Source organism: Rhinolophus ferrumequinum, chromosome 13 (genome assembly GCF_004115265.2).
Source record: "Rhinolophus ferrumequinum isolate MPI-CBG mRhiFer1 chromosome 13, mRhiFer1_v1.p, whole genome shotgun sequence".
Lineage (NCBI taxonomy): Eukaryota > Metazoa > Chordata > Mammalia > Chiroptera > Rhinolophidae > Rhinolophus > Rhinolophus ferrumequinum.
Genome location: NC_046296.1, coordinates 21045317 through 21071191, shown reverse-complemented (window position 1 = coordinate 21071191; position 25875 = coordinate 21045317). Strand labels below are relative to the sequence as shown.

Sequence of the window (25875 nt, the reverse complement as noted above, 5' to 3'; positions counted from 1 at the left end):
CATGGAAATCTGTAAACCCCTTCATAAACCATTTAACACAAACTTGAAATGAGGTTTTCTCGATTAGAAATGCTCTTATTAATATAAAGGGAATATTCCCATAATGACTGCTGACAAAAGTAATACTAAATTTTAAATTGATAAATTTAAAAAATTGAGCATGTCCTAGCAAGACTAATGTTCTATTTTTATTTTAACTGTAAGTCCTACTTTAATAAATCATAAGTATATGGTGTATAATGTAATTCCATGTTTTAATTTCAGGTGCCTTGAATGGCTTCTAAACAATTTGATGACCCACCAGAATGTTGAACTTTTTAAAGAACTCAGGTATTTGAATTTTAAATAACTTTATAATTAATCATTCTAAAATACTGTTTTTCATTTATCAGAAATATGCAAGATATATTTGTGTAAAACAAAAATATATTGCTTATGAAAAAGTGAACAATTTAATGAAAGGTATCTTGGCTGCATCCATGAACTGAAGAAATGCTACTCAAATTTCTTCATTGTAAATGATATAATGTATATTATGTCAACTGTTTTACCCAATTTTAATAGAAAAATCCAGTGCTGCTATAAAATTTTAGAGAAGTCTCGAGTGCTACCTCACTTTTGTTGGGCTCTTAGAGAATCTAACAGTTTAATTTAAAAACCATCTTTACCATTGAGAAGTTTGAGGAAATTGTTGTAAACTTTTTTTTTTAATGGATGGAATTTTTTTTTTTTTTTTAACTTTTATTTATTTCAAGTGTGTTTTTCCAGGATCTATCAGCTCCAAGTCAAGTAGTTGTTTCAGTCTAGTTGTGGAGGGCGTAGCTCACAGTGGCCCATGTGGGGATCGAACCGGCAACCTTGTTGTTAAGAGCACCGCGTTCTAACTGAGCTAACCGGCCGTCCCAATGTTGTAAACTTTTTGATAAACCTAATAAAATTAAATTCACAATTAGGTTGGCCTTTTGAATTAAGTCTGCTTGTTATTCCTTCCTTCCTTCTATAAATCCTTCCAGAATGTCCACTATGTATAAAGGTCCTCTGATCGGGGCCATGAAGGATTCAGAGATGATTATGTCATGGTATCTGCCCTCAAGGAGCTTATTTGTAGTAATGGGGGAGTCTGAGAAATTCAGGGTGGGAATGATCTTTTAGAGGCCAGTAGGCTTTACAGTCATTTTCAGACTTGCATTTCCTTGACAGTGGTGCTTCTGAGACAAGGGTACAAATGTCCCTAGTAGTAGGTGACATTCCAATGGAAATGTACAAAGCCAAAGAGTTTATGTTGCGTAGCTTCCTGGGATGTCAATTTTTACCGATTGGGGGTCGTGGGATGGGGTGACATGGGAACTGAGCGAGAGTTAAACACATTTACGTTTAAAAACATTATGGAATAGAGAAATTTCAAATTTTTTTGACCTTTCAAGATAACATACAAGAATTAATAGAAGTGTTGTTTTTATAGCTGGACCACCTCCTGGATTCCTGGGTCCTTTCCTTTTCTCTGCCCTTAAGAGGTTCTTTGGTAGGAAAGTTTGAGAGGCATTATTCTACCAAAAAATCATTACTTAGTGATGTCATAGCATAAACAAAGCTCTGCAGTATATTTGGTTTGAAAATCATTAGAAACACTTTAATTTTTTTCTTTTATAATTTCTCATTGAGCTTTTTCAAAAGGAAGATAGATCATACTGGTCATCTTTAAAATGCAGATGCTCTTCTGGCTTTTTTTGACTTAAAGGAAAGAAAGAAAAAGGGGGACGGGGAGGAAAACAACTGTTGGTACTTTTTTACTCCAAATTTAACCTAACATATTTCTTGTTGTTACTCTCTTTAATAATAATAAAAACATGTTTTATGACTAAGCAATTCTCTTAAGCCTAGAGTTTAAAGGTTACTTTGAAGGTACAGCTATTTCAATGAATTTTGACAAGTTTTTTATTTTTAAACATTGAATGAGGAGAAAAGAAAAGGGAAGGCTGCCATTTTATCAGAGAATACTAAAAGTTATCTTATTTTGGGACCTTGCTTTAACTTGATTAATTAGCAGGTCGAAGCTCTTCGTTTTCCTATCAGTACAAAAAAAAACCTTTCATAACACACTATCTGAATGATCCGTGTGTTCAAATAAATTGTTTTCTGTCTAAGATTCTTCGTCTTGGGCAAAAAGACTGATGTAATTTTTAATTCCACATTTCTTTGGATCAGAAAGATACAGTTTTCAGTTCCACCAGGCTCTTTTAGTCTGTGCATGAAGATAAACTCATTACCTCTGTTTTATTTTTTCTAGCATAAATGTTATGAAACAGCTCATTGGTTCATCTAACTTATTTGTGATGCAAGTGGAGATGGATGTATACACAGCTCTTAAAAAGGTATTGACATAATATGATATGTGTAAGGATATCACCTCAGTATTGATTGTAATAGTGGAAAACTGGAAAGAGCTAGTGTCCAGTGATAAGGGAATAATTATAAATATAAGAAAAGTAAAAGGAAATATGCCAAAATGTTAAGTAGTCTTTACATTTAGTCATTTGGTATCATGAGTGATTTTAATATTGTTCTTTCCTAGGATTACATTTCTGTTTTTTCCCAGATTTTTTTTCAACAACAAACATGTTATTGTTATGTTATTTACATAATCAGAAATGTTAAATGTTTTACAGTTGACTCTTGAACAACTCAGGGGTTAGAGGCACAGAAACCACCCCCTCAGTCAAAAATTTGACTCCGTAAAAACTTAACTCCTAGTAACTACTAATAGCCTACTGTTGACCAGACACCTTACTGATAACATGCAGTCAGTTAACACGCATGCTGTATGTTACATGAATTCTGTATTCTTACAGTAAAGTAAGCTAGAGAAAAAATGTTGTGAAGAAAATCATAAGGAAGAAAAAATAACATTTACAGTACTTATTGAAAGAAGTCCATGTATAAGTAGAACTGCACAGTTCAAACCCATGTCGTTCAAGGGTCAGTAATATATGGTTTTCAGAAATGTTTTCAGGGTGAAAAGGGAGAAGGGATTAAGAAATACAAATTGGTAGTTACAAAATAGTCATGGGGATGTAAAGTACAGCACAGGGAATATAGTCAGTGATATGTAGTAACTGTGTGCCAAGTGGGTACTAGACTAATCGAGGGAGGGGGATCACTTTATTAATTATATCAATGTAACCACTACACTGTACACCTGAAACTAATTAATATAAAATAACATTGACTGTCAACTGTATGAAAAATAAATAAATGTTTTTCAAAGTTGAACTTTAGTTGAATTTATGGCTATCGGAGGAAATTTTCACACGTACTTTTTCTAGAAAACATTGAAATTCTTCTTTTGAAGACTATGTGCACTTCAGGCGTATGTTTTATGTCATCCTTTTGAAAGGTTTCAACATTTTAAATGTAATTTTAACAACTCTCTGAAGAGACAAAATGACTACTACTCTTTTTTTGTCGTTTTTAACTTTTTAATAATAGTAATTATTATTATTCTATAGATATTAAGACTTAACATTCTTACAGTTACTAAGTGGCAGACTTGGGCACAACCCATGTATTACCAGTCATAATCTCTTGCTTTTCCCACTGCATAATTTTACCTTTAACTTTTTGTACCCAGCATGGAGCCTGCATTTAACACAGTAGTGAAACCTGGGAATGAGACACCTTCTAGTGTATCATTGTAGTAGTTTGTTTTTATGGTAAGATGAGATTCTTGTACTATTTTCCTTCAAGGAAGTTTAGTACCTGGGTTATCTGATCATTAAAGGAGTAGTAGGCAGCTCATTACTAGCTCTGAGCCACTGAGCTTTCGTTGTTTCCTGTTGTTGGAACTGCTTCTATGCCAGCAATGATAAATGCTTAGTGTGTGCCAAGCACTATTCCAAGTACGTTACACATACTGTTTTACTCCTACCGTATGAGGTAGACATTATCATGCTCCTGAAACAAAGGACAAAATTAAGGCCCAGAGAAATCAGGCAATTTGCCTAGCTATTAAGTAGCAGGGTCAGGATTTAAAAGTCCATGCTCTTCACTTCTCTGCATACTGGCTCAACAGCAATAAGACAGTAAGAAACTCCTTTTTCCCTTGTTTAATTTCTTCCTTTTATAATCTCACATAGTATATAGTGAAATTGAGTTCATCGGTGAGTGGAATTAATTAGTATAAAATTGCTAATATATACACATTAAACCTTTACTTTTTAATAGTGTAACTACAGTGTGTTTGAGACCATAAATACTTTCAAGGATTAGTTTATTCTTTATCACATGCTCACCTAGTTTTTATCATTGAACAACAATTAATGCCATGATTAATTTAAATCTTGTAAGCATGTCATTTAATAGTTCTACTTCTTTCAATTGCTTGTAATGAAAATTAAGTTATTTAGGTATTATGTTTTAAGGTGGCAGCAGTTTGAAAATATAAAATCATAATAAGATATAATCTTGTAATTTTTTTTTCTTATTTACTTTTTAACCTAGTGGATGTTCCTTCAACTTGTGCCTTCTTGGAATGGATCTTTAAAACAGCTTTTGACTGAAACAGATGTCTGGTTTTCTAAGAAGAGAAAAGGTATGCCTGAAAATTTTATTGAGAACTTGTTCATCTGGTTTTTTTTAATTGAAATTTATTAAAATCAGGCCCTGACTTACTTATAGACCTAGAGAATTTTAGAGCGGGAGAGTACCCTAGAAATTATCTAATTCAGCCCCTTATTTACACTGAGAAAATTGAGGCCAGATAAGAAAAATGCCTTGCTTAGTGTTTACTGAATTATTATTCCTTGAAGAACACCAAAATTTGATCCCCCAAATTACTATTTTTCCCATTTTTATCTGACCGATCTTAGTTATAGCATTTGTCTTTTGTTAGACAACACTGAATTTTCCCCCAACAAATTAAACCCTGTGTTTCAGGCAGCAGTTCTTAATATGGGGGTTTGGGGGAGTTATGAACAGGCTTAGGTGTGTCACTAACCCCTAAAAGTGCATGCAAAATTTTGTGTCTGTGTGTGTTGCATTTGGGGGTATTGGGAGGGAGCTTCCATACCTTTCATGAGATTCCCAGGAAAGTCTGATCTAAAATTGGTTAAGATCAACTGCCATAGATCTTTCTTATCTAGACAAAGGTGGAGCATGCAATATATTTATGTTTTTACTTTGCTAAAACAGATACAGAAAAAAATTTTAATGGCCCTCAAGTGCAAGGAAGTAGATAAATCACAATCCTTAGTTCATGATTTTCCTAGTTTACTGTCATTTTTGGTCCATGCTTGGCTACCTTTTTTGTTTATTTTTAATACTCGAGAAATAGGACAGAAAAATCACTTGTGGTCCCCTCATCCATTATATTTTGGTTTATTTCTCTTAGGTTTTCCTAATTATTATACTTTTCAGATATATATGGGTCAGGACGACAAGAAAAAACAGAAATTTAGAAATTTTTTTGCAATCATATGTATAGATTGCTATTGATTTTGGCTAGTGCAATTAGTATGGCCACGTTTTAGTCAGCTAGAATCTTTAAAATGCATTTTTTAAAATTCCATGAATCCTTACAAAAGTAAATTGGTCAATTCTATTGTCCTTAAAGAAAAGGCTTCATGGGATAATTTCCAGATTTCTATGAGACAATCTAGAATTAGATTTTTATAACTTGATTTCATGTGATGGAGTACCTAAGATAAGCACCTAAGCACCTATGATAAGAACATAATGTATTCTTAGTACACCCCCATGAAATTGGCACATTTAATTCAACATATGAGGTAGAACTAACATTATTACTAAAAAAAAAAAAAACACACACACAAAAAAAACGCTAAGACATGTAAATCCACAGTTCCATGCCTGTTGTATAAGTAAACAAAGTTAACTATTAATTTTTAAAATGAGTTTACTACTTTCTTGCTTTGTTTGCCTGTAGGCAGGTGCCAAAGGAGTACAAAAAATGTTTGGGATAAAAATTTGAAAATTGTGAAAATTCTTTTCATTAACTTGACTGTCTTTTTGCAATTTTCAAGAAAAAAATTATTTTAGTGGGCAACACCTCCTTTCTGGTTCACAGCAAACCTGTGTTCCATAGCATAGTTTGAGACATGATAGTCTTCCGTCGCAACGCACAGCTTTTTTTCCCTGTCCTTAATTGCAGCAGGGTGCAGTACACTCCCATGGGTAGATCTTGTTTAATAGAAAACAGACTAGGGCCTACGCATGAGGCCCTGTTTGACAGCAGTAACTCTAGACCTTTCCCTCCCACTCACGAAAGCACACTGGAATGCAACTGGGAGTACGTATTTCTAGAAATAACCTTCAATTCTCCCTAAAAGAAAAAATTTATATACTTCTTAAACTTGAATTATTTTAATAATAAATACTACCTATGTGTTGCAAATCCATGGCTACAATGTCTTTAAAGTATTTTAATAGAGAATTAATGAATTGGCAAGTATTCATCACATGTAACTAAAGCATAAGTTAGAAGAATCCCAAGAGACATTCTATGACCTGTGTATCTTGCAAAGACCCTTGAGTGAGGCATTTGGGCTCTCGAGTTCCACTGGAGTGTTCATTCATTGCCTTGGAGAGGGGATTCTGGAGAGACACCATAATCCTAACTACCCTTCTCAAGCATTCCTTTCCCATCTTGCCGCACTGTAATCTCCAAAGTTAATTTCCTGGGGCTTTTTTCTAAATCTCCCCAAGTTTTTATCCACACATCTAAGGTTTATAAAATCCTTGAAAACTTTGAAACTAGCTTATTTGTATTCTAGTAGGGGTGTGTGTATATGTGTGTGTATCCCTGCCCAGAAAAACATTTAAGAATAAAATAAATTAATAGATTTGAAAAGAATGCCTATTTAATTTAAACTATTTTTTATAGATTTTGAAGGTGTGACCTTCCTTGAAACTGAGCAAGGAAAACCATTTGTGTCAGTATTCAGACATTTAAGGTTACAATATATTATCAGTGATTTGGCCTCTGCAAGAATTATTGAACAAGATTCTCTAGTACCTTCAGGTAAGAGAACATGAGATTATGATTTTAAGTAATAGCTTTCTGATTATAATAGAATAGAAAAGATTAATAAATAGAAAGTATCCTTAATCCCAAGAAGGTACATTTCTATACCAAAGATATTAGGTTGGTGCAAAAGTAATTGCAGTTTAAAAGGTCAAAAATAATTACAAAAACCGCAATTACTTTTGCACCAACCTAATAAGTCATATTGTATAGGTAATTTTCTGCGTTCACATTATATATTTTGGGCATTTGCCCATATCATTAAATATTCTCTATAATACTTAAATAGCTATACAGTTTTCTGTAATATGGGTGTTCTTTAATTTGATTAACCAGTACACTATTTTGGACCAGACTTTTAAAAATGACTTTTATAGTATTATTTAAAGATTATAGCTGCTTTTTCAATTAATACTCCTTAAATTTACTTTTCTTTTTTTCTTACTCTACTCTTAAACCTCATGTCAAAGCAAATGCAATATCTTCGCTAGTTATAATTTTAAATTTTTTTAAATTACTGATTTAATTTTTCTAAGTTAAATTTCTAGTGCTTGTATAAGATTCAGTTTAGTGTACTATATATGCTTATAAGAAATATAAAATAGAATTTCTGTTTGAAGATTTATTTGTAAATTTGTAAACAGTAATTAGTTATCGATTTATCTGAAAAGTTGTAATTATTTTGATACCTCAATTTTTAATATAGTTGTGTGTTTATAGATTTAAATTGTTCTTGTAATCTGTGTACTTAGGTATTGAATTGAAAGCAAACCTAGAGTTAACACTTCTGGTATATTTGAAAGTAATGCATTTTTATAAAATCATTTTAGCAGGTTTATAGGCACTATTTTTCTGTTAATTTTGTATAAATCATTTTTATAGTATTAATTTTAGAGAGCCAAGATGAGAGGATATGTATTATATTTGCATGGTTGTGAGTTTGTTTGTTTTTTAAAGACACAATTTCTCTGAGGATTATATTCCCTATAATATAGCAGTTCTACAGTAGTTTTAGTATGTGTTATACACCAGGCCCTAGCAATGGTGTAATATTAGATGCCAAGGCCACTTACATTCTAATCATACTTTTTAAGACTCTTTAGAAATGAATTTTCAGAGGTTAAAAAAAAGTCTATTCTAAAGTACTTTAGGTGTGTCTGTGATTCAAGTGGATAAGCTTTTGTATTTTTGGAATGAGAGATGGATATAAGTATTTTTAGTCTGAAATATTTTATTCAGTATAAAATTGAAAAGAATTTAGATCCTATAGCTGACCAGATTTCAGCTATTTTTTTTTTTCTAACTTAAAATTACAGAGAGGGCTGTTCTTTTTATGTTAGTATATCCCATGTTACACATATAAATGGATAAATAGGTTTTCCTATATATCCAAGTAAAAGTTATAGTTTCAAAAGCAGAATATAAATTAAAATTATTTCCCATGCAGTTTTGGGAGGGTGGCAAAAAGTGGCCACATAACTCATGATAAGATAGATTGGAGTGTGCTCTCAATAGCAATGTATCCTAGATTTGAAATAAATTAAAATAATTTTGATTACTTAGCTAAAGTACAATGATCATTTTTTAGAAATAGTGCCAGTCATATATAAACATTATTCAAAGTTACGCATTCTGGGGAGTTTTAGTACATCCCTTTTGACGTCAAAAATTTTAGAAATATGTTTGATTCCAAGTTAAATCAGGACTTTGTATAGAAACATTCTATTTTAGGATTCAATTGTGTTAAGCACAGTTGCACTCTATTATGTCAAGGAATTAGAGATCTCTTAGGTCACATCATTAAATCTACTTTATTCCATACTCTCATTTATACTCCCTCCCCCTTGATAACCTCTGACCTGTCTTGTCCCATTCCTCCCACACCTTTCTGTATGTGCTCGGGAACCAGGGTCAGCAAACTCTCATAACTTCATTTCTTCCTTCCATTTATTTAGCTCTCCTAGAAGATACTATTTTCTCTCTATAGAGAGCTTTCCGTCAGTTAAAACACTCTGCCCAGAATAGGAGTAGCTTCTCCCCCCCGCCCCCCATGTATTAGCTGTCAGCATCAACATTGCTTTTGAACTAGTGTTCTGTTGACTTATTTTTGGGCTGCTGCTACTGAATAAAGTACCAGTGACCAGAAAGATTTCTAGTACAACTTTTTACTCTTTTTAGATTAAGGGCAGGAAAGGAGGGACAAAAATATGTACCCATGATTTTAACTTGTTAAAATACTTTTGGTTTTAAAGGAGATTATTCAGTTTTGGAACTTAAATTTTAAATCATTTTCATGGGATATTATTATAGATGATATTTGAGAATATGTATGTGTAAACCTTTCATTCCAATTTTATAAATGAATCGTGAAAAGCGATATTCTGTCTAGCTGAGTGAATTTCAAACTGCAAGCGTAACCATTAGTGAATTGAGAAATAGTTTTAATGGGAATGGATCTGCTTTTTACAAAAAATAAAATATAATAGAACAGAATTTAAAAATCTAAATGCTTTGCAAATAAGAGACACAATATGTAGTATGTCAACTGAGTCACATAAACTTTGCTACTAGTCTTTACCTACTGAAACAAATATATTTATTTGGCAGTTATTCCTTATAATAGCAAGAATATTATTTTTGGGAAAAGAAACAGTCAAGGTGTATTTATAGGTTTTGAGGAAAGATACCAATAAGTCGGTGCAAGCCATCTGTATACCTTTATTAGATAGAGATTTATGAAGTGAAAACCAGATTTTAATTACACTAGGGTTTCCCCCTTCCTTTAGGTAAAGATTGATCACTTAAAAAATGGAAAAACTATCCTTTTGGTTGGGAATCAGAGCAGAAAAATAAATACGGCGCTAAGCCGATTCGGCTTATATTTTTAATATATATGTTTTTAGCTAAAATAATTAAAATTTCAGCTTACACAGACTTGTTTTGTGGAAAAATTATGCTTATTATTAAAGGAAAATATGTATAATTATAACTTTTATTCCATTTAGAGTAATTTAAATTAAAATCTTTTCTCTTTAATAATAGTCATCTTAATCCAGTATGCCAAAATTATTTGAGAGTGCATCATTCAACTGACAATTTAGAGATGGTTTATTTCCCATTAATTAGTTATTTTTAGATAATTTAATAAAAGAATAATCTATTAGTTTTCTGTTAAAGCTTTTGTAAAAACTGAAATATTTAGGTATGTTTCTCACAAATGAAATTATGAATTATGAAAGGAAAACTATTAGTGCAAGAATATACTTTTAACTAAAGATTTAAATTCTAATTTAAATGTATATAATCTAAGTAGAATCTATCTTAAGGCAAAGCAAGATGATATTTACCATTTTGAAAATCATTAAGCCATATTGTTACAGTATATTTGTAAAATATAAACTACCGGCTTTATTTGCTATTTTAAACTTGAATTTAGAAATAGTAACAATTTTATCATCATTTTAAAAATTTGAAATCCTTTATATTCTTCCGTGTTTCTTATGATTATTCTTATTTATTTATTTTTACATTTTAGAATGGCTGTTTTCCGTGTATAAACAGCAGTGGCTTGCTATGCTCCGGGCAGAACAAGACAGTGAGATGGGGTAAGTATGTTACATCATATTGTTCATTAGGAAAAAAAGAAACCTTTGGGATGAATTTTTTAAATGCATTCATTATATTGAAAAATCAAAAGCTGTTAAAGTAGAGAAGATCGTGTGATCAGCCTTAATTTTTATATTTCTATAACATTATCAATCTTGTAAATATGTATTTTTCTGATCAATTAGTATAATGGCATGTTTGAATTGTCATTTGCTATATTAGTGAAATTGAGTAATGCATATTGTTTCACCTAGTGTTACGATTTTCTTTTACTGTATTAAAATATTACTTGCAATAATGCTTTCGTAAAGTATGATTTTCATTTTATGTATAGGTAAAACTAATTTTCTTATTTGTGGTAGTAGTGTCAAATTCTGATTAATAGGTTTTTTTGAAGACTTTTGAGTCTAAAATGAATTAACAGCATCTGGTTACAGATGCCGTCCCCAAAAGCATATGAAGCCGCCCTATAAAATATTTATGTACTTCCTTCATTTTAAGGGAAAGAAAATGATCTGTTCTTTCTTGTAGAAATACTTCCATGTTCATTATTTTATCTTTATGCTAGCTCCTTGGTATGGGCAGCATTTAGAGATAATCCATCTGAGATATAGAAGAGACCTTAAGAAGTTTAATTTTATTGCCCCTGATCTCTTTTAACCATTTTTATATACTAAAGAACTTCCTAAAAAACTGCCCAGTTGTGTTTATTCCAGTGATTGTAGGAAAGTGCTGAAAACTCATGATAATGATTATGAGATTATCCAGGGTTCTTGATTATGAGATTATCCAGGGTTCTTAGTTTCACTTTATTTATAATGTATATCCCATCTTTTTCTAAATACATTCACAGCATACTTACTGTGTAGAAATATAGTAAGATGGTTGAAACAGAAATAATAAATCAAAAACTTAAAAATGAAAGTTAATTAATGGAATTCATATTTGAAACATTTTGTAATGTATAATGCATTTTATTAGTCATCCTACTTCTTGTGTATATTCGGTTTTTAAATGTTGGACGTTCTTCATTTTTTAATTCTCATCTGTAATCCTTATTGAGTTTAATATAGGGTCTCACCTAAGAGACTGAGCTAGAATACGTGGTTTTCTTGTTTTCAGAAGTATGTAATAATATTACCCCTACTGAAATGCTCTATCCATAGTTAGTAAACAACTGCTCACTCCTGCAGGGCTACTAAAGTGAGAACTATATTTAATCGATGTGATCTTATTTTTATCTATACCACAAAAAGTTTAGCTTTAAATCTAGTAGCATATTTTTCTGTTCTTTTTAACTCAATTCTTTTTCAATTAATAGTTTCCTATTTTCTATGAGAGTTCATGTTTTATATATATTTCTAGGCCTCAGGAAATCAATAAAGAAGAACTAGAGGGAAATAGCATGAGGTGTGGTAGAAAGCTTGCCAAAGATGGTGAAGTAAGTATGGTTTGTGACTCTTAATATTCTCATACAAATTATTGTACTATTGGTGCAAAATACACTTTCAGTTACAATCATGACACCTGTCCTACCTCAGAAGAGCTTTTTTGATATAGTTTCTGTACCATGATCTCCTGGACAAGGAGTTACACGCTCAGTGGTGATTGATTATTCAGCCTTGCATCAGAGTGGTGAACTTTTTGGGTCCCTTTAAGTGATACGAGAAGGGTATCCCCTCAGCAATCCTGAAACTAAGATAAGAAGTTATATGGGAGCTGTTACATAGTCTTAAAAGTAGTTTTTTCTATTTTACAATTACCCTAAGTCAAAGGCATTGAAACCCTTTGATTGCTACCCATATTAAGAATTGTTTTTTCATTACCACCCAATATAAATGTGAAACAAAAGTATTATAATCAATACTTACTGCTGCTGTGTCCAAAGATTCTATTTTCTATTTAATTTTTTAAAAAAGCTGATTGTGACTCATAAAATTGATTTCACAAACCACTAATAGAACATGAACTACATTTTTAAAAACTCCACCTAGCTAATTATACTTTTCATCTTTAAAAGAAATTGAGCCTAATGTAGATAACCATTTAGTTATTTTTCTCCCAAATTTTCCCTCATTTTAACTTTTTAATTTTTAAAAGTTATTTATTTTATGTTTGCTTTCATAATTGTGACAGATGTTCTCCCTCCTTGTCGCTGCTCCCATGCCTTGTCCCTCCCCCGAGCATAGCTGACCCGCAGCTCCTGTGAAGCACATACATCTATGACACCACTCACTACCCTCACTGTGACTGTCGTTCACTGGGCTCGCTGTCTCATCACTACTCTTGTTACCGTCTTGGTGATTTCAGTATCTCCGTTGCCTGACCTTCCTTTCCTCTTGAGCTCACGCTCCACCCTCAGGCACCCATTTCTTATGAGTATATCCTCAATTTTTACATCACTTATTAATACACCCCTTTCAAAATCTCCATTTCAAGCATACCATTTTCAGACTTTACCTCCTATTATCTTTCTAGCACTCTCCTGGCTCCAAAAGCTTATTAACTCCACTGGAATGTACAGTACATTGTTCATATTACTTTTTTCCCATCACCCTCTTACTATATCCCTACTCCTTTCTTTACTTGACGTATTCTGTGTTCCATCTTAAAATTGGACTCTGGCTTACACTCTTAACTTCACTTTCTCCTTTTTCACTCTGTCAAACTTACCTGGTTAAATCCCAATTCTTGTTAAATCCCAACTTTCCAGACACTCCATGCCTGTTTCCAAACAGATGAATGTGACTAAAGAAAACACCATACCCAGGATGATTTCCTCGTATTTGTAACTGTAAACTGTAAGCAGGTCTTTAGTGTTGCATGGCGATCCTCCTACATTTCCCTAGTGAATGTATCTTCTCACTCTTTGAGTAACTCTCATACCTTCTCAAAAGGGCAATGCTACCACCCTCATTCATATGTGATGGTCTTGCTTCTTTCTTCATTCGGAAAATAAAAGCAATAGGAAGAGAATCTGTACATCCTTCCATCAACACTTCTGCCAATCTCTCTGCATGTGGAGCTGTGTGCTGTGCTTTTCCTCTTATTAGAATGGATGAATTGTCTGCTTCTATCCCAGTCCATCCCCTCATGGACTCCATCCCTTCTCACCTGTTCAAAAGCTTGGTTCCTACAGTTATCCCCTCCCTCTCCTGCGTCCTCAGTTTTTCTCCTCTAATAGATCATTCTCATTTAGCATATAACATGATGCAGCATGCATCACCCATCTTAAACCATTCCCTGACCCCACATTCCTCTCTAGCTACCATTCCATTTCTCTGCACCCCTTTGAAGTAAAACTTACTGAAAAAGTTGCCTGTTTTTGTTGTCTATACGTCCTGTTTTCTGATGCTTTCTTAAATCCACTCCAGTTCATTTAACCCCAGCAAATTCCAGGGAAACTGCTGTGCCATTGTCACCAGTGATTCCCACATTGCCAAAGCAAGTAGTTTTTAGTCTTCAGAAAGCTCTTGGCAACATGACACATCTGTTCACTCACTCCTTGGAGATATTCTCCATTTGACTTCCAGGACAGCATACTGTGCTGATTTTCTTCCTGCTTCATTGGCTGCTCCTTCTAAGTCTTTGCTAGATCCTTCTCCTCTTTCTTGACAAGTGTTGGTGTGACTAATGGCTCAGTACTTGGACTTCTTCCCTCTGTATGCTCACTTTTAAGTGATCTCACCTAGCCCCATAACTTTACACTAATGACTCCTAACTCCAGATTCATATATTCACCTACTCTCTTAACATCTTTCTTAGGATCCTAATAGTATCTCAAATATAAAAGTCCCAAGTTGAACTCTGATTTTATCATCCTCAAACTTCCTCCTTCCCAAATATTCTCCAACCCATAAATGGCTCCTCTGTTCATCCATTGCGTGAGTTCCAAACTTTGGATTCTTCTTTCTTTCATACCGTACCTGGTATCCATAAGAAATTCCTCCAGGCACTACCTTCAAAATATATTCTTCACATGACTACCACTAACACCCAAGTCCAAGCCACCATTACCTCTTGCTTGGGCTTTTGTAGTAGCCTTATAACTGCTCCCCCGATTTTCATTCTTGCTCCTCTACATTCTATTTTCTGCACAATAGCCAAAGTTATCTTTTTAAAACGCTAGTTAGATCATGTCACTTCCTTCACTAAAAGTTCCCATTAGCCTCATCCCACACTTAGAAGAAATCCAGACTTTTCCTTACTATGGACTACGAGGCCCTACATTTTCTGTGCCCTGATTCTCGGAACTCATCTCCAGCTTCTGTCCCCCTCAGTTATTGCCCTAGCCACGTAGCTCTTCTTGCTGTTCCTCAGATATGTTAAGCGTGTTTTAACCTCCAGAGCCTTGTACTTGCTGTTCTCTTGGTCTAAGTCACTCTTCCCCAGATAGCCACCTGGGCCACTCCTTAGTTGACACAGGACTCCACTCACCTAGCATCCCCTTAGACTTTCCCTGACCGCCTGTCTGAACGAGCAGGCTCCCCACCTGCTAGCCCCCACTCCTCTACCCTGTCCCCCTCTCTTGGAATTCTGTTCTGTTCCCTTTTCTTTCATTCCATTCCATGTGTATTATTCATTTACTCCTTTTCACACAAACATGTACACATATTAAAATACACAATCTCCTAGGGCAGAAACTTAATTACTGCTATTTTTCCAATGCCTAGAGAGTACCTGGCACTTAATATGTGCTCAATACATATCAGTGAACTATTGAATTAGTGTTGTAATTCAGAGTGCCAACCAAACACTTGAAGCCCTAACTTTACTTCACTGTACCACACCATCTTACTTAGTAGTCTCTCACTATTAGGTGATAGAATAAACAAACTTGTGAACCTCATGATGGTACTTAAAATACCTCAGTTGTGTATCTGTTGGTTAGTTACTTAAGATATTTTAGAGTCTTTTTGAAGCAAGGTATATTTTTGCTTCATTAAGAATTTTGGGTTCTTAATTACCTCCATCTTGTCTCCTAATTCCCTAAGATATACCTACTTAGAGTTGCAGTAAAAAGCCATATTACTTATGATAGAATTACAGTGTGAATATGTAATGAAACAGATCATAAAGAGGCAATAGTAGGAAAGTATCTTAAGGAATAATGATCATAAAGGCTGCTATTCTGGCTTTGATGTATACTATTCCTGTGTGGTAAACCTTTATGTATATAGATTCACAGATATATTCTGTGTGGTAAGCTTTAAGGGAAAAGCACTGACAAAAAGTAGGGACTTATGTGAGAGAAATATGTGGAATGAGTTAAAGGGGAAAAAGACATTTGTTTGATCTTTGATTTGTTAGCATGATAAACTGAAGTAAATCTTTCTCTTTTGTATTTCTTAGTACTGCTGGAGATGGACAGGTTTTAACTTTGGCTTTGACCTGCTTGTAACTTACACCAATCGATACATCATTTTCAAACGCAATACACTGAATCAGCCATGTAGTGGATCTGTCAGTTTACAACCTCGAAGGAGCATAGCATTTAGGTAGGTTGAGTTTCCCCATTCCACTCACTCCAGAAGTGAAATAAAATCCTGATAATTTACATCAACAATAGAACTTTGTTAAGATACCTTATATATATCTTTGTTAAGATATATATATATATATGTATGTATATATATATATATATATATATATATACATATATATATCTCTCAAGAACATATAGACATATGGTCTTGCAAGGAAATGATAAGGCTCCATTCTTATGTAATGTGTTAATCAAAATCATAAGATCTAGATGTAGTTATGTCAGGGAGAAAGAATAGGCTGGAATACGAGTTATGCAGAATTGATACTTCAACAGCTTGAAGCTGTTGTCTTGCTGTTATTCTTAGCAAGTGAAAGGTCCAAACTGGAAATACAGCAAGGTATATTTCCAGGAAAACATGTCTGGTATTTATTATCCTTCACTTTCTGTAGAATTTATGTCTAACTTTGCCTGTTAGTTGAGTTGGCAGTATTTTTCTGGAGAGGGTGCTGACAAATTGGAAAATCACCTAATAAACACATTTTTTTTAAAGTCACATATTTATACTTTATACCGTATACAAAAATTAATACAAAATGGATCAAAGAACTAAACATAAGAACTGAAACTATAAAATAAGTGTTGGAAGAAAACATATATGGGGAAAGCTTCTTGACATTGGATTTGGCAGTGATTTCTAAAATACGACACCAGAGCACACGCAAAAAAAGAAAAAGATAAATTGGATTTCATCAAAATTAAAAACTCTTCATCAAAGGACATTATCAACAAAAAAGCAACCCACGGAATGAGAAAAAATATATGCTAACCATATATCTGATAAGGAATTAATACCCAGAATATATAGAAATTTCCTAAAACTCCACGACCAACACCACCAACAAAAAAACCCCACCAGATTAAAAAGTGGGCAAAGGTCTTAAACATTTCTCCACAGAAGATAAACAAATGTTCAGTAAGCACATGAGAAGATGCTCAATATCACTAATCATCAGGGAATGCAAATCAGAAACACAAGGAGATACCATCCATGGCTACTATCAAAAACAAGACAAGTGTTTGTGAGGATGTGGAGAAATTGGACCTTTGAGCATTGCTGGTGCGAATGTAAAATGAGGCATCTCTTGTGGAAAATAATATGGCATTTCCTCAAAACATAGGATCCAGCAATTCCTCTTCTGGTTATTTACCCAAAAGATTTGAAAGCAGGAACTTGAACAGATGTTTTGTACACTCATTTTTATAACAGCATTATTCACAATAGCCAAAAGGTGGAAGCAACCCAAGTGTCCATTGACAGATGAATGGATAAGCAAAATGTGGTTTCTGTCTACAATGGAATATTATTCAGCGTTAAAATGGAAGGAGATCCTGACAAATGCTACAACATGAACCTTGAGGACATTATGATAAGTGAAATAAGCCAGTCACAAAAGTACAAATACTGTATGATTCCACTCACATGAGGTACCCAGAGTAGACAAGAAGGTAGGATGGTGGTGTCAGTGGTTGAGCTTGGGGGAAATGGAGAATTCGTGTTTACTGAGTACAGAGTTTCAGGTGGGGCAGATGAAAAAATTCTGGAGATGGATGGTGATAATGATTACAGAACAATGTGAATATATTTAATGCCAAGAACTGTACACTTAAAAATGGTTAAAATGGTAAATTTTATGTACATAGTACATCAATAAAAAGACATTTATAAATTATTTTAATACCTCATATATGTATAATAGCACAAGCTTGTAAATCTAAATGGAATCAGTTTATAGTTTGAAAAGGCTTTAAAGTCTTTTATCAAACATAAAAGACTTAACAGAGACTATGAAAGAAAAATTAATATTAAAGTGAGAGGGGGCTTGTTTAATCTGTAGTTTAAAAAAATCCTTTGTTTGTTTTTTTATTTGTGGTTTTTTGTATCCTAGATTACGTTTGGCCTCTTTTGATAGTAGTGGGAAACTAATATGTAGTAGAACAACTGGCTATCAGATACTTACACTTGAAAAGGACCAGGTATGTTTATTTGCTTTTCTGTTGTTTTATTATAGTATTTGTCTTTTGAATTCTCTTTTCTTAATTAGAATTAAAATTCTTAAGTAGAATTAACATTTGATTTAAAGATTGGTTTGAAAGATATTGAAGGTGAAGATGGAAGCACCATGTTCACTTCTGCGTAATTTACCTCATTTGACTATAAGTGTTAACTAAGACAAAAAACACACACAATTTGATTTAAAGGGCAGAGAAAAGCTTATAATAAGGAAATGATTGTCTATCCTAAATATCATTTCAAAAAGTAATTAATTTTAATTGTTTTATCCACTGTGTTCATAAATGCAATTATTTATACATTAATAGCAGCACCTTGAAGACAATCCAGTATTCTCCATAGCTGCTGCATATTAAGAGAACGTTAGCCTCTAGCACAATAAGTTTCTAAAATGACAGACATCTGGAATGTTCCTAGATTTTCTCTAAAGCTATTTGTTTCTTCATATTTCACATGCATGTAGAAGTTTCAAAATGTCATGATGAGAAAGTAAACCATTTTCAAAAAGTATAAAATATTGATGAAGTTTACGTATTTCTATTAAAACTAACCACCATTCCAAAGGACATACTGTTTTATTAAAGTTCAGAGCCTATAGTTCACATAAATTATTAGAAATTAGCAAGTTTCTTCAGACTGAAGAGACTGTCATAGAACATCTGAATTTAGCATTGCAAAGAAACCTGGAAGTGATCATTCTAGCCTCACATACTCTGAGAGAACTCCTTGAACAGCATTCTTCCAGAGGGTCCTCCAACCATTGTTGGAACTCTGGTAACAATGCGGTAGGTAGGATTTGAGGAGGTAGGTATATAATATGAAAGTTCAGATCTGCCTCTATTGGAATTCTCTGTTGGTCGCTCTTGTGCCCTCTGGAGCTGCATAGAAAATGGGTATCTTTACCTTCTACCTGGAACTTCATATGAAAATCCTGTCGTGGCTCAAAGCTGCCAGAGACTTACAAAGCACTAGGCCAGCATAATAGTTATGTCCCAAGTATTCCTTGATTTGTTCATTCAGCAAACATTTGTGTCCCTACCACATGCTAGAGCTCAGAGTGTTGTGTGACAGAGGGAGAAGTCTTTAACTCTTACTAAAGTAATTAAAAGTAATAACATTTTGTGATATGCTATAGTTTTCCCATTTTTGTTATTTGTCTCTCAAACTTCATGCAGTCTATCCCTTGAATGATTTCTTTTGGTGTGATGCTTAGTCCTAATTATTAGGATTATATAAATAGTCACTGTACTTTTTTCTACTCCTTTTATTTTTTACATTGGAATATTTTTATGATATATCTGAAGTGTATCAGATGTATCATTGTATTTGAAAGGCCATTTTTATCATGTCCTAAATCCTTATATACTTGATTTCATTTCTAAACTTTGTTTTATGGATGTCTTTGTTGTGGAGGCAACAATATATTGTTTTAAGTAGACTAACTTTAAAATTAATGCTAATTCTAGTAACATAAACCCACCTTCATTGTTGTCTTTTCAAAAATCTCTGGGTTCTTTGTGTATAATTATACTTCTGCATGGGGTATAGAATCATTTTGTCACGTTTCCTCTGAAAAATTCCTATGAGGACTTTTGATTTACATTTGTTAAACATATAATTTGTGGAAAATTGATATCTTCCTCTGGAATATGGTATTTTCTACATTTACCTAGGTTTTCTCTTATGTCGCTAGAATTTATCATTTTCCCCTATGTTATTCCTGCATATTTCCTGGAAATACAATGCTTAGTATTTTATATTTTAATTGCTAATATGAAATGAATCTCTTTTTTTCTAATAATTTTTGATAACATATAAGAAATGATGAGAACCTTAATACCTTAATTTAAGGAAGGTAACAATGGGGATGAAGAAATTTGACGGGTTCTAGAAATAAAGCAGAAATAAAGAAATATCGATGGATTCAAGAAATAATTGCGTGCAAGGATGAGAAAGAAAGTAGTCAAAGATAGTTCCTAATTTTCTGAGTTGGGCAACTTGATTTATAATAGTAGTTTTTCCTGAGATTTGAATTATAGGAAGGAAAATGAACATGACTTACAGATGAGGACATGAGGGATTCGGTTTAAGGCATGTTTAATTTGAGGGCATTAAGGTGAAAATTTGATAGGCTAGTGAGTAAATGGGTCTGGAAGTTACAAGCAATGCCTGACTTAGAAATAATGATTGGATGACATAAACTACAGGAAATGTGTAGAGAATATGATAGGATGGGAACCTAGGGAACACTGGTATTTATGGGGTGGACAAAAAAAGTCACCTGGTGAGACATTCAAGAGCTAGGATGGGGAGTCAAGTTAATAAATATGCCTTCACCCAGGTTATTGCTACCAACTTTGACTAGGCCAGGGTGACTCAAGCATCTAAAGGCCACCTATACTTTGATATCATTCATCTCTGCTAACTCTATTAGCACCAGCAGCGCAGGTGATTGCCTCACCTGACACTTCATCTTACCCATCTTATTCACATTGCCTGTTTTGGAGAATATTTATTTATACTATATATATATAGAGAGAGAGAGAGGGAGGGAGGGAGAGTGAGAGAGAGAGAGATTGTGTATTATTTATATATAGAGATAATGTGTGTATATGAGGGACATTTGTATTCCCTACCTTCTTTATCCAAATTTATCTTATTGCTCCTCCAACACAGAAGCGATGTCCAGTTGAGCCTACATCAGTCATGCAAATGTTCCAGTTTTATTCCCTCTTCATACTAGGAGCACATGCCTCAGTAAAAAATTAAAAACTCTAAATTTAAACAGTGTTTAGTATTATATTCTCTAAAATGTATAAAATAAGGTGAAACTAATGCATATTATTGCAGAGACTGTATCCATATATTCAAAAAGTAGAAGTTATTGTTTCAATACTGCTGCTTTTACTCTGATGATGTATTTTGTTTACCAAATGCTGCTAGTAAAGGGTTCCAAACAGGTCTGTAGCATGAGTGATTTGTGGCTCTCAGACGTAGTATCATCTCCTGTCTCTGTGGGATTTCAAGGCATTGTCAGGCGTATCGAGGGAACTGAACCTGATATTGATTTTACATGGTACTTTATGTTCCAACAGGCAAATAACATGTCTGTATTAGAGGCAGTGGGAAATCTTAGACAAGAGTGGGAACCATGTTTGTTGGTGATAATACTGTCCCCCAACCTTCATCCCAATTATTTGCTATATGTAAGAGCCATCAGAAATTGAAGCCAAATGAAAAGTCTACATATTTCTGGACTCTATCTGTTCATAAAATATGTAGGTACTTGATAAGAAATTTTTCAGTAATGAAAATAACTACCATAATTGAGTACTTCATATATGTCTGGCTTTGCTGAGCCCTCTATGTGCATTGTCTCGTGTAATCCTATGATATCGGTATTCTTGTCCCCATTTTACAGTGAGGAAGCTGCAGCTGACAAGTCCAGTGACTTGCCCAAGGTCACAAGCTAGTGGGTGGGAGTTTTGAGGTGTGAGCAGTAACTCTCAGACTCTAGATGCAAGCTTTTAACCACTATACCCTCTCCTTCAGTTCATTCAGTTCAACAGTTTGGTTTTCTGTTTGTTTTTTTTAATATTACTATCTACTGCTCATTAAAGCAACCAATTTGTTTTACAGGAACAAGTAGTGATGAACTTGGACAGCAGGCTTCTGATCTTTCCTTTATATATCTGCTGTAATTTCCTGTATATATCACCAGAAAAAAGAACTGAAAATAATCGTCATCCAGAAAATCCAGAAAACTGAGGATCTCATCAGTTGGAAACATTAGCACTTTGAAAACTTTTTTGGCCAGCTTTAATTTAATGGCCCTGTGGTGTTCACATCTAAGGTGACTAACAATGACAAAGGCCTTATGAACTGTACAGATAATTCAGAAGACTCTTCTTATCCTCATCACATTTCTATGCATATATGGAAACAAATTTTAAAGCCAAGAAAATATCTGTCAAACCATCTCTGTTAGAAACATGTCAATTCATGCTTTTAATTTAGCATCAGTAGAAACTCGCTGTAGGTAAATTTCACATTTCTCTGCAACCAAATGTAGATTTAATTTTTAGCTTAAACTTTGATCCTGCCTAATGTTAATGAATCTTCATTATTGATCTGTAAATTTATTTGTCTAAAAGAATGCTGAAAGAGTAATTTGAAAGGCCAATTATAAATGCTCTTTCAGTTGGTGCATTTAAGGCTGTTCTTTAATTTTTTTCAACTGCTCTTTATGATTCCTCCTCCTAATATCCTTCCAATATGTAGCTGTTTTTTACCATTAAATACTTTTTTTGTGGCTTTGGAGACTAAGCTGAGGAACCTTTATTAACTTAAGCATTCTTATGCTATTTTATTTTGCTTTTAATTTAGCTTTCCTAAGATTTTAACAACAAAAAATTCAGCTTTAGACTTCCAAATGAACTTGAATGGGGGGAGAAAAATGAGTTTGATTCTGACTATATTCCTTTGCCTTACATGGTCTTTTCTTTGACATTCTGTACAACCTTGTTATTAGGTCATAAGATTACTTATGTACCAAATATTACACTTTAAACATTTTCATGCTCTCTGCTCTTTAGAATTATTTATGTTCAAATTTTAGTTGGGAATCCTATTTCCTACTTAAGCTCAGGACTTTATAACCTCTGAATTGAGTGCCTTTGAGTTACACATGCTAATAGAAATTTCATAGTAAATGTAAATAAGGTCGGAGAATGTCATATAGAAACTGGTAATAAAGCATTAATGTAAAAACAGAAATTATTTTTGTCAAAAATGAGATGTACACTTGTCATGATTTATATATGTTGGCTTCTTGTGTTTACTGCTATTTTGAAAATAGCCATGCTCATTGTCTTTCCATTCAGAGTGAATACTTTTTGTGGTTAATGTATATTTTTTAGTATGTTTTAAAAAATGGGAATCACTTTTATGTATCTGTACAAACAATGAATACCCATTTGGAAAAAGAATAAATAAGCTCTTACATAAAATGGACAAAAAAAAAAAACTTAGTTGAAACCAGAATTTTTTTTCTCTCAAGTTAGATATTTTCTAATTAGATTTAACTTTTGGGATTTATTGATAGTGTTTCTTCCCCAGTAATATGTCCATACGTTTATAAATGGCTTCCATCCTTTCAAAATACATCCTCCTGATTAAAGGAAGCTTTTAAATGCCTCTCCCCATCTCTGCCCCCAGAACTGGAGTTTAAATGTTTCTAATACAATAATTTGGCTGCATCAAGAGGCTACATTTCTTATTTTCATATTTGGCTATAATTATATCTCATAAGAGGCTTTTATTTTATCTTATAGTATCAGAGCTTCCTTGCCTCTTATATATTAAAAAATATAAATATCAATCTTGAGTTATTTTAATAGTTGAATTTTTACAAATCTTGGGAGTAAAGATAAAATTTTGAGTATTAGTGAGTAAAATTATTTCATTTCACTTATATAAACTAACCAAATTGGAATTATATATGTTTCTTGTCCATTGGTTCTTTCCTGGCCAAATTGCTTGTGTCATCCACAAACAAAATCATAATTTCTTCAGTCACAAGTAGGATTTGTTGTCATTTGAGAAGTTGATAATTGTTAGCTAATACTTCACACTAAGAGCAAAGATCTGCTTTTGTTTTCTTACTAAACACTTTTCACTTTTTTCAATAGACATATTTTCAATAAAGTATTAATAGTGTCAGCTGACATATAAACTACTATATATGAAAGCTTTTGTGTTTGTCAGCTTTTGCCTTATAGCCTTTGCCAACTCTTAAGCTGCTAGGGCTAGAAAACAATACCCAGCAATAATTTTGTTAGCTTGGCTATCAGTAAAGAAGACATCCTTAAGAGAAAATGTTCCCGAGTCTCATGCTAAATTACTAAGGAGAGATAAGAATGTACCTTTCCTTTTTAAATACACATGTATGTATTTGGCTTGAAACTTAACAAGGCAAAGTTAAATGAACAGTGGTAGTCACTAGCTTTTTTACCATGTGTTTAGCAGCCAACATTTTATCAAATTTCAAGGCTTTGAATAGTATTACCATCATTAATGAACAATTTTCAACATCACATGCAAAAATAGGGTTATAAAGAGTCACAGTAGCTATCTAAATGTAAGTTAATTAAAATTAAATACAACTTAAAATTTACTTCCTCAGAGACAGTTGGCACATTGTAAGTGCCTAGTAATCACATGTAACTATTGGCTACCATATTAGAACAGATATGGAATATTTCCATCATTGCAGAAAGCGCTATCAAATAGATTTGGTCTAGAGTATTGGACTATCAATGTTGAAACTGTCAAAAATTGTATTCCCTTTAAGATGAAACTACATAAAGAATAGAAAAAATAAGAGAGCCAAGAGTGCAAATGACAGATAACTTGTCAGTCACCTGAAATGATATGTTGACTCATAATTTGAAACAGTGTGGATCTAATCTCTTGACTGCATTACAAAACAAAAGTGTGAAATTCTTCCCAAGGTCCAACTTACAGGGGTGTAAAAGCAAAAAGCCTCAAACATCACTCACTGTTAACTAGTGGTCAGATTACATCTAACGGGGCGGGGGGGGGGGAGGAATTACTGAGTCAATAGCATGCATCCATATATAATGATAAAATAGGATACTTTTGTAAAGGCTGGTGATTTTATATGAAATAGGATTAGCAAAGTTAAAACAAAATTTAACCAAGCTAGAGATAGAACATTTGCAGAGAATCACTCATGGTTAATGCTGATTCTTACATAAAATACACACATACTTTAAATACAGTTTGCTTTTATTGAAAATAACTGGTTGGGGAAGAAACATAAGCAAGTGTAATCACAAGTGTTGACCTTACTCCACCCTCTCCACTCAAATTCTATCTAAATGGCCTTTAGAATGAGAGAACTTCAACTTAGAATGTATGGGAAACAGGATTTTCTTCCAGATGCAATGCTGAAGATACATGGTCCTGGATAATCTACATCCTGAGAGAGAGCAACTTGAACAGCAAGTAAATAACAAAGCCCTCGCAGAACCAATTTCTATTGCACATGTTAAAGGGGAGGAGCCATTTGGAGACACACCATTTCTTCTCCTGGCTAAAGTTGATGTACCTTTAAGGTACAAAAAAAATCCTTTGGTTTTTTTTTTCCCCTTTCTATTCTGGATCTTTACTTTTTTTTTTTTTTTTATCTATACTGATTCATTCACACCAATATTTAAATGGGCTTAAGTTTCTCCCATCTTTTCACATTTACCTCCATCCAGTGCCATATTTTGCCCTGCCTCAGCCAAACTGCAAAGGTTCTCCAAATTCTTCCTCTACTTCAAAAGCCATTCATAAATTAAAACTTCCTGAGTCAACACTTTGTTGCTCAATCCAATAGGTTCCAGGTGTTTTGTTTGTTTGTTTTTCATTCCTTTTAACTAACATAAATTAACTGCCTTGTTCTTAAAAAGCAGCCTTTTCTCAAACTTCTCTGATGTCCAACTCACCCAGTTTTCCTTCTGTTTCTCTGGACACTCCTTAGTCTCCTTTTGGGGTTCTTCTGGCTGTCTCCAGTCACTTTTCTCGCCTGAGCCTGCACCAGCTGATTTCATGCACTCTAATGGCGTCAAGTGAACATCTGTATTCTGATGATGCCGTATTCTG

The 25875-nt window shown here is 33.4% G+C and overlaps 1 protein-coding gene across 1 annotated transcript in view; it reads left to right on the top strand.

Annotated features, from left to right (window-relative positions):
- The window catches only part of GMCL1 (germ cell-less 1, spermatogenesis associated), a 35085-nt gene extending 11893 nt beyond the window's left edge, over positions 1 to 23192 (top strand). Inside the window, exons 6-14 of the mRNA XM_033125368.1 lie at positions 265 to 330; positions 2288 to 2372; positions 4498 to 4588; positions 6899 to 7036; positions 10575 to 10644; positions 12011 to 12086; positions 15998 to 16143; positions 18080 to 18167; positions 21844 to 23192. Coding sequence (XP_032981259.1) covers positions 265 to 330; positions 2288 to 2372; positions 4498 to 4588; positions 6899 to 7036; positions 10575 to 10644; positions 12011 to 12086; positions 15998 to 16143; positions 18080 to 18167; positions 21844 to 21972 — 889 coding nt within the window. The 3' untranslated portion in view covers positions 21973 to 23192. The remainder of the gene's footprint in view (positions 1 to 264; positions 331 to 2287; positions 2373 to 4497; positions 4589 to 6898; positions 7037 to 10574; positions 10645 to 12010; positions 12087 to 15997; positions 16144 to 18079; positions 18168 to 21843) is intronic.
- The last annotated feature ends 2683 nt before the right edge of the window (positions 23193 to 25875 follow it).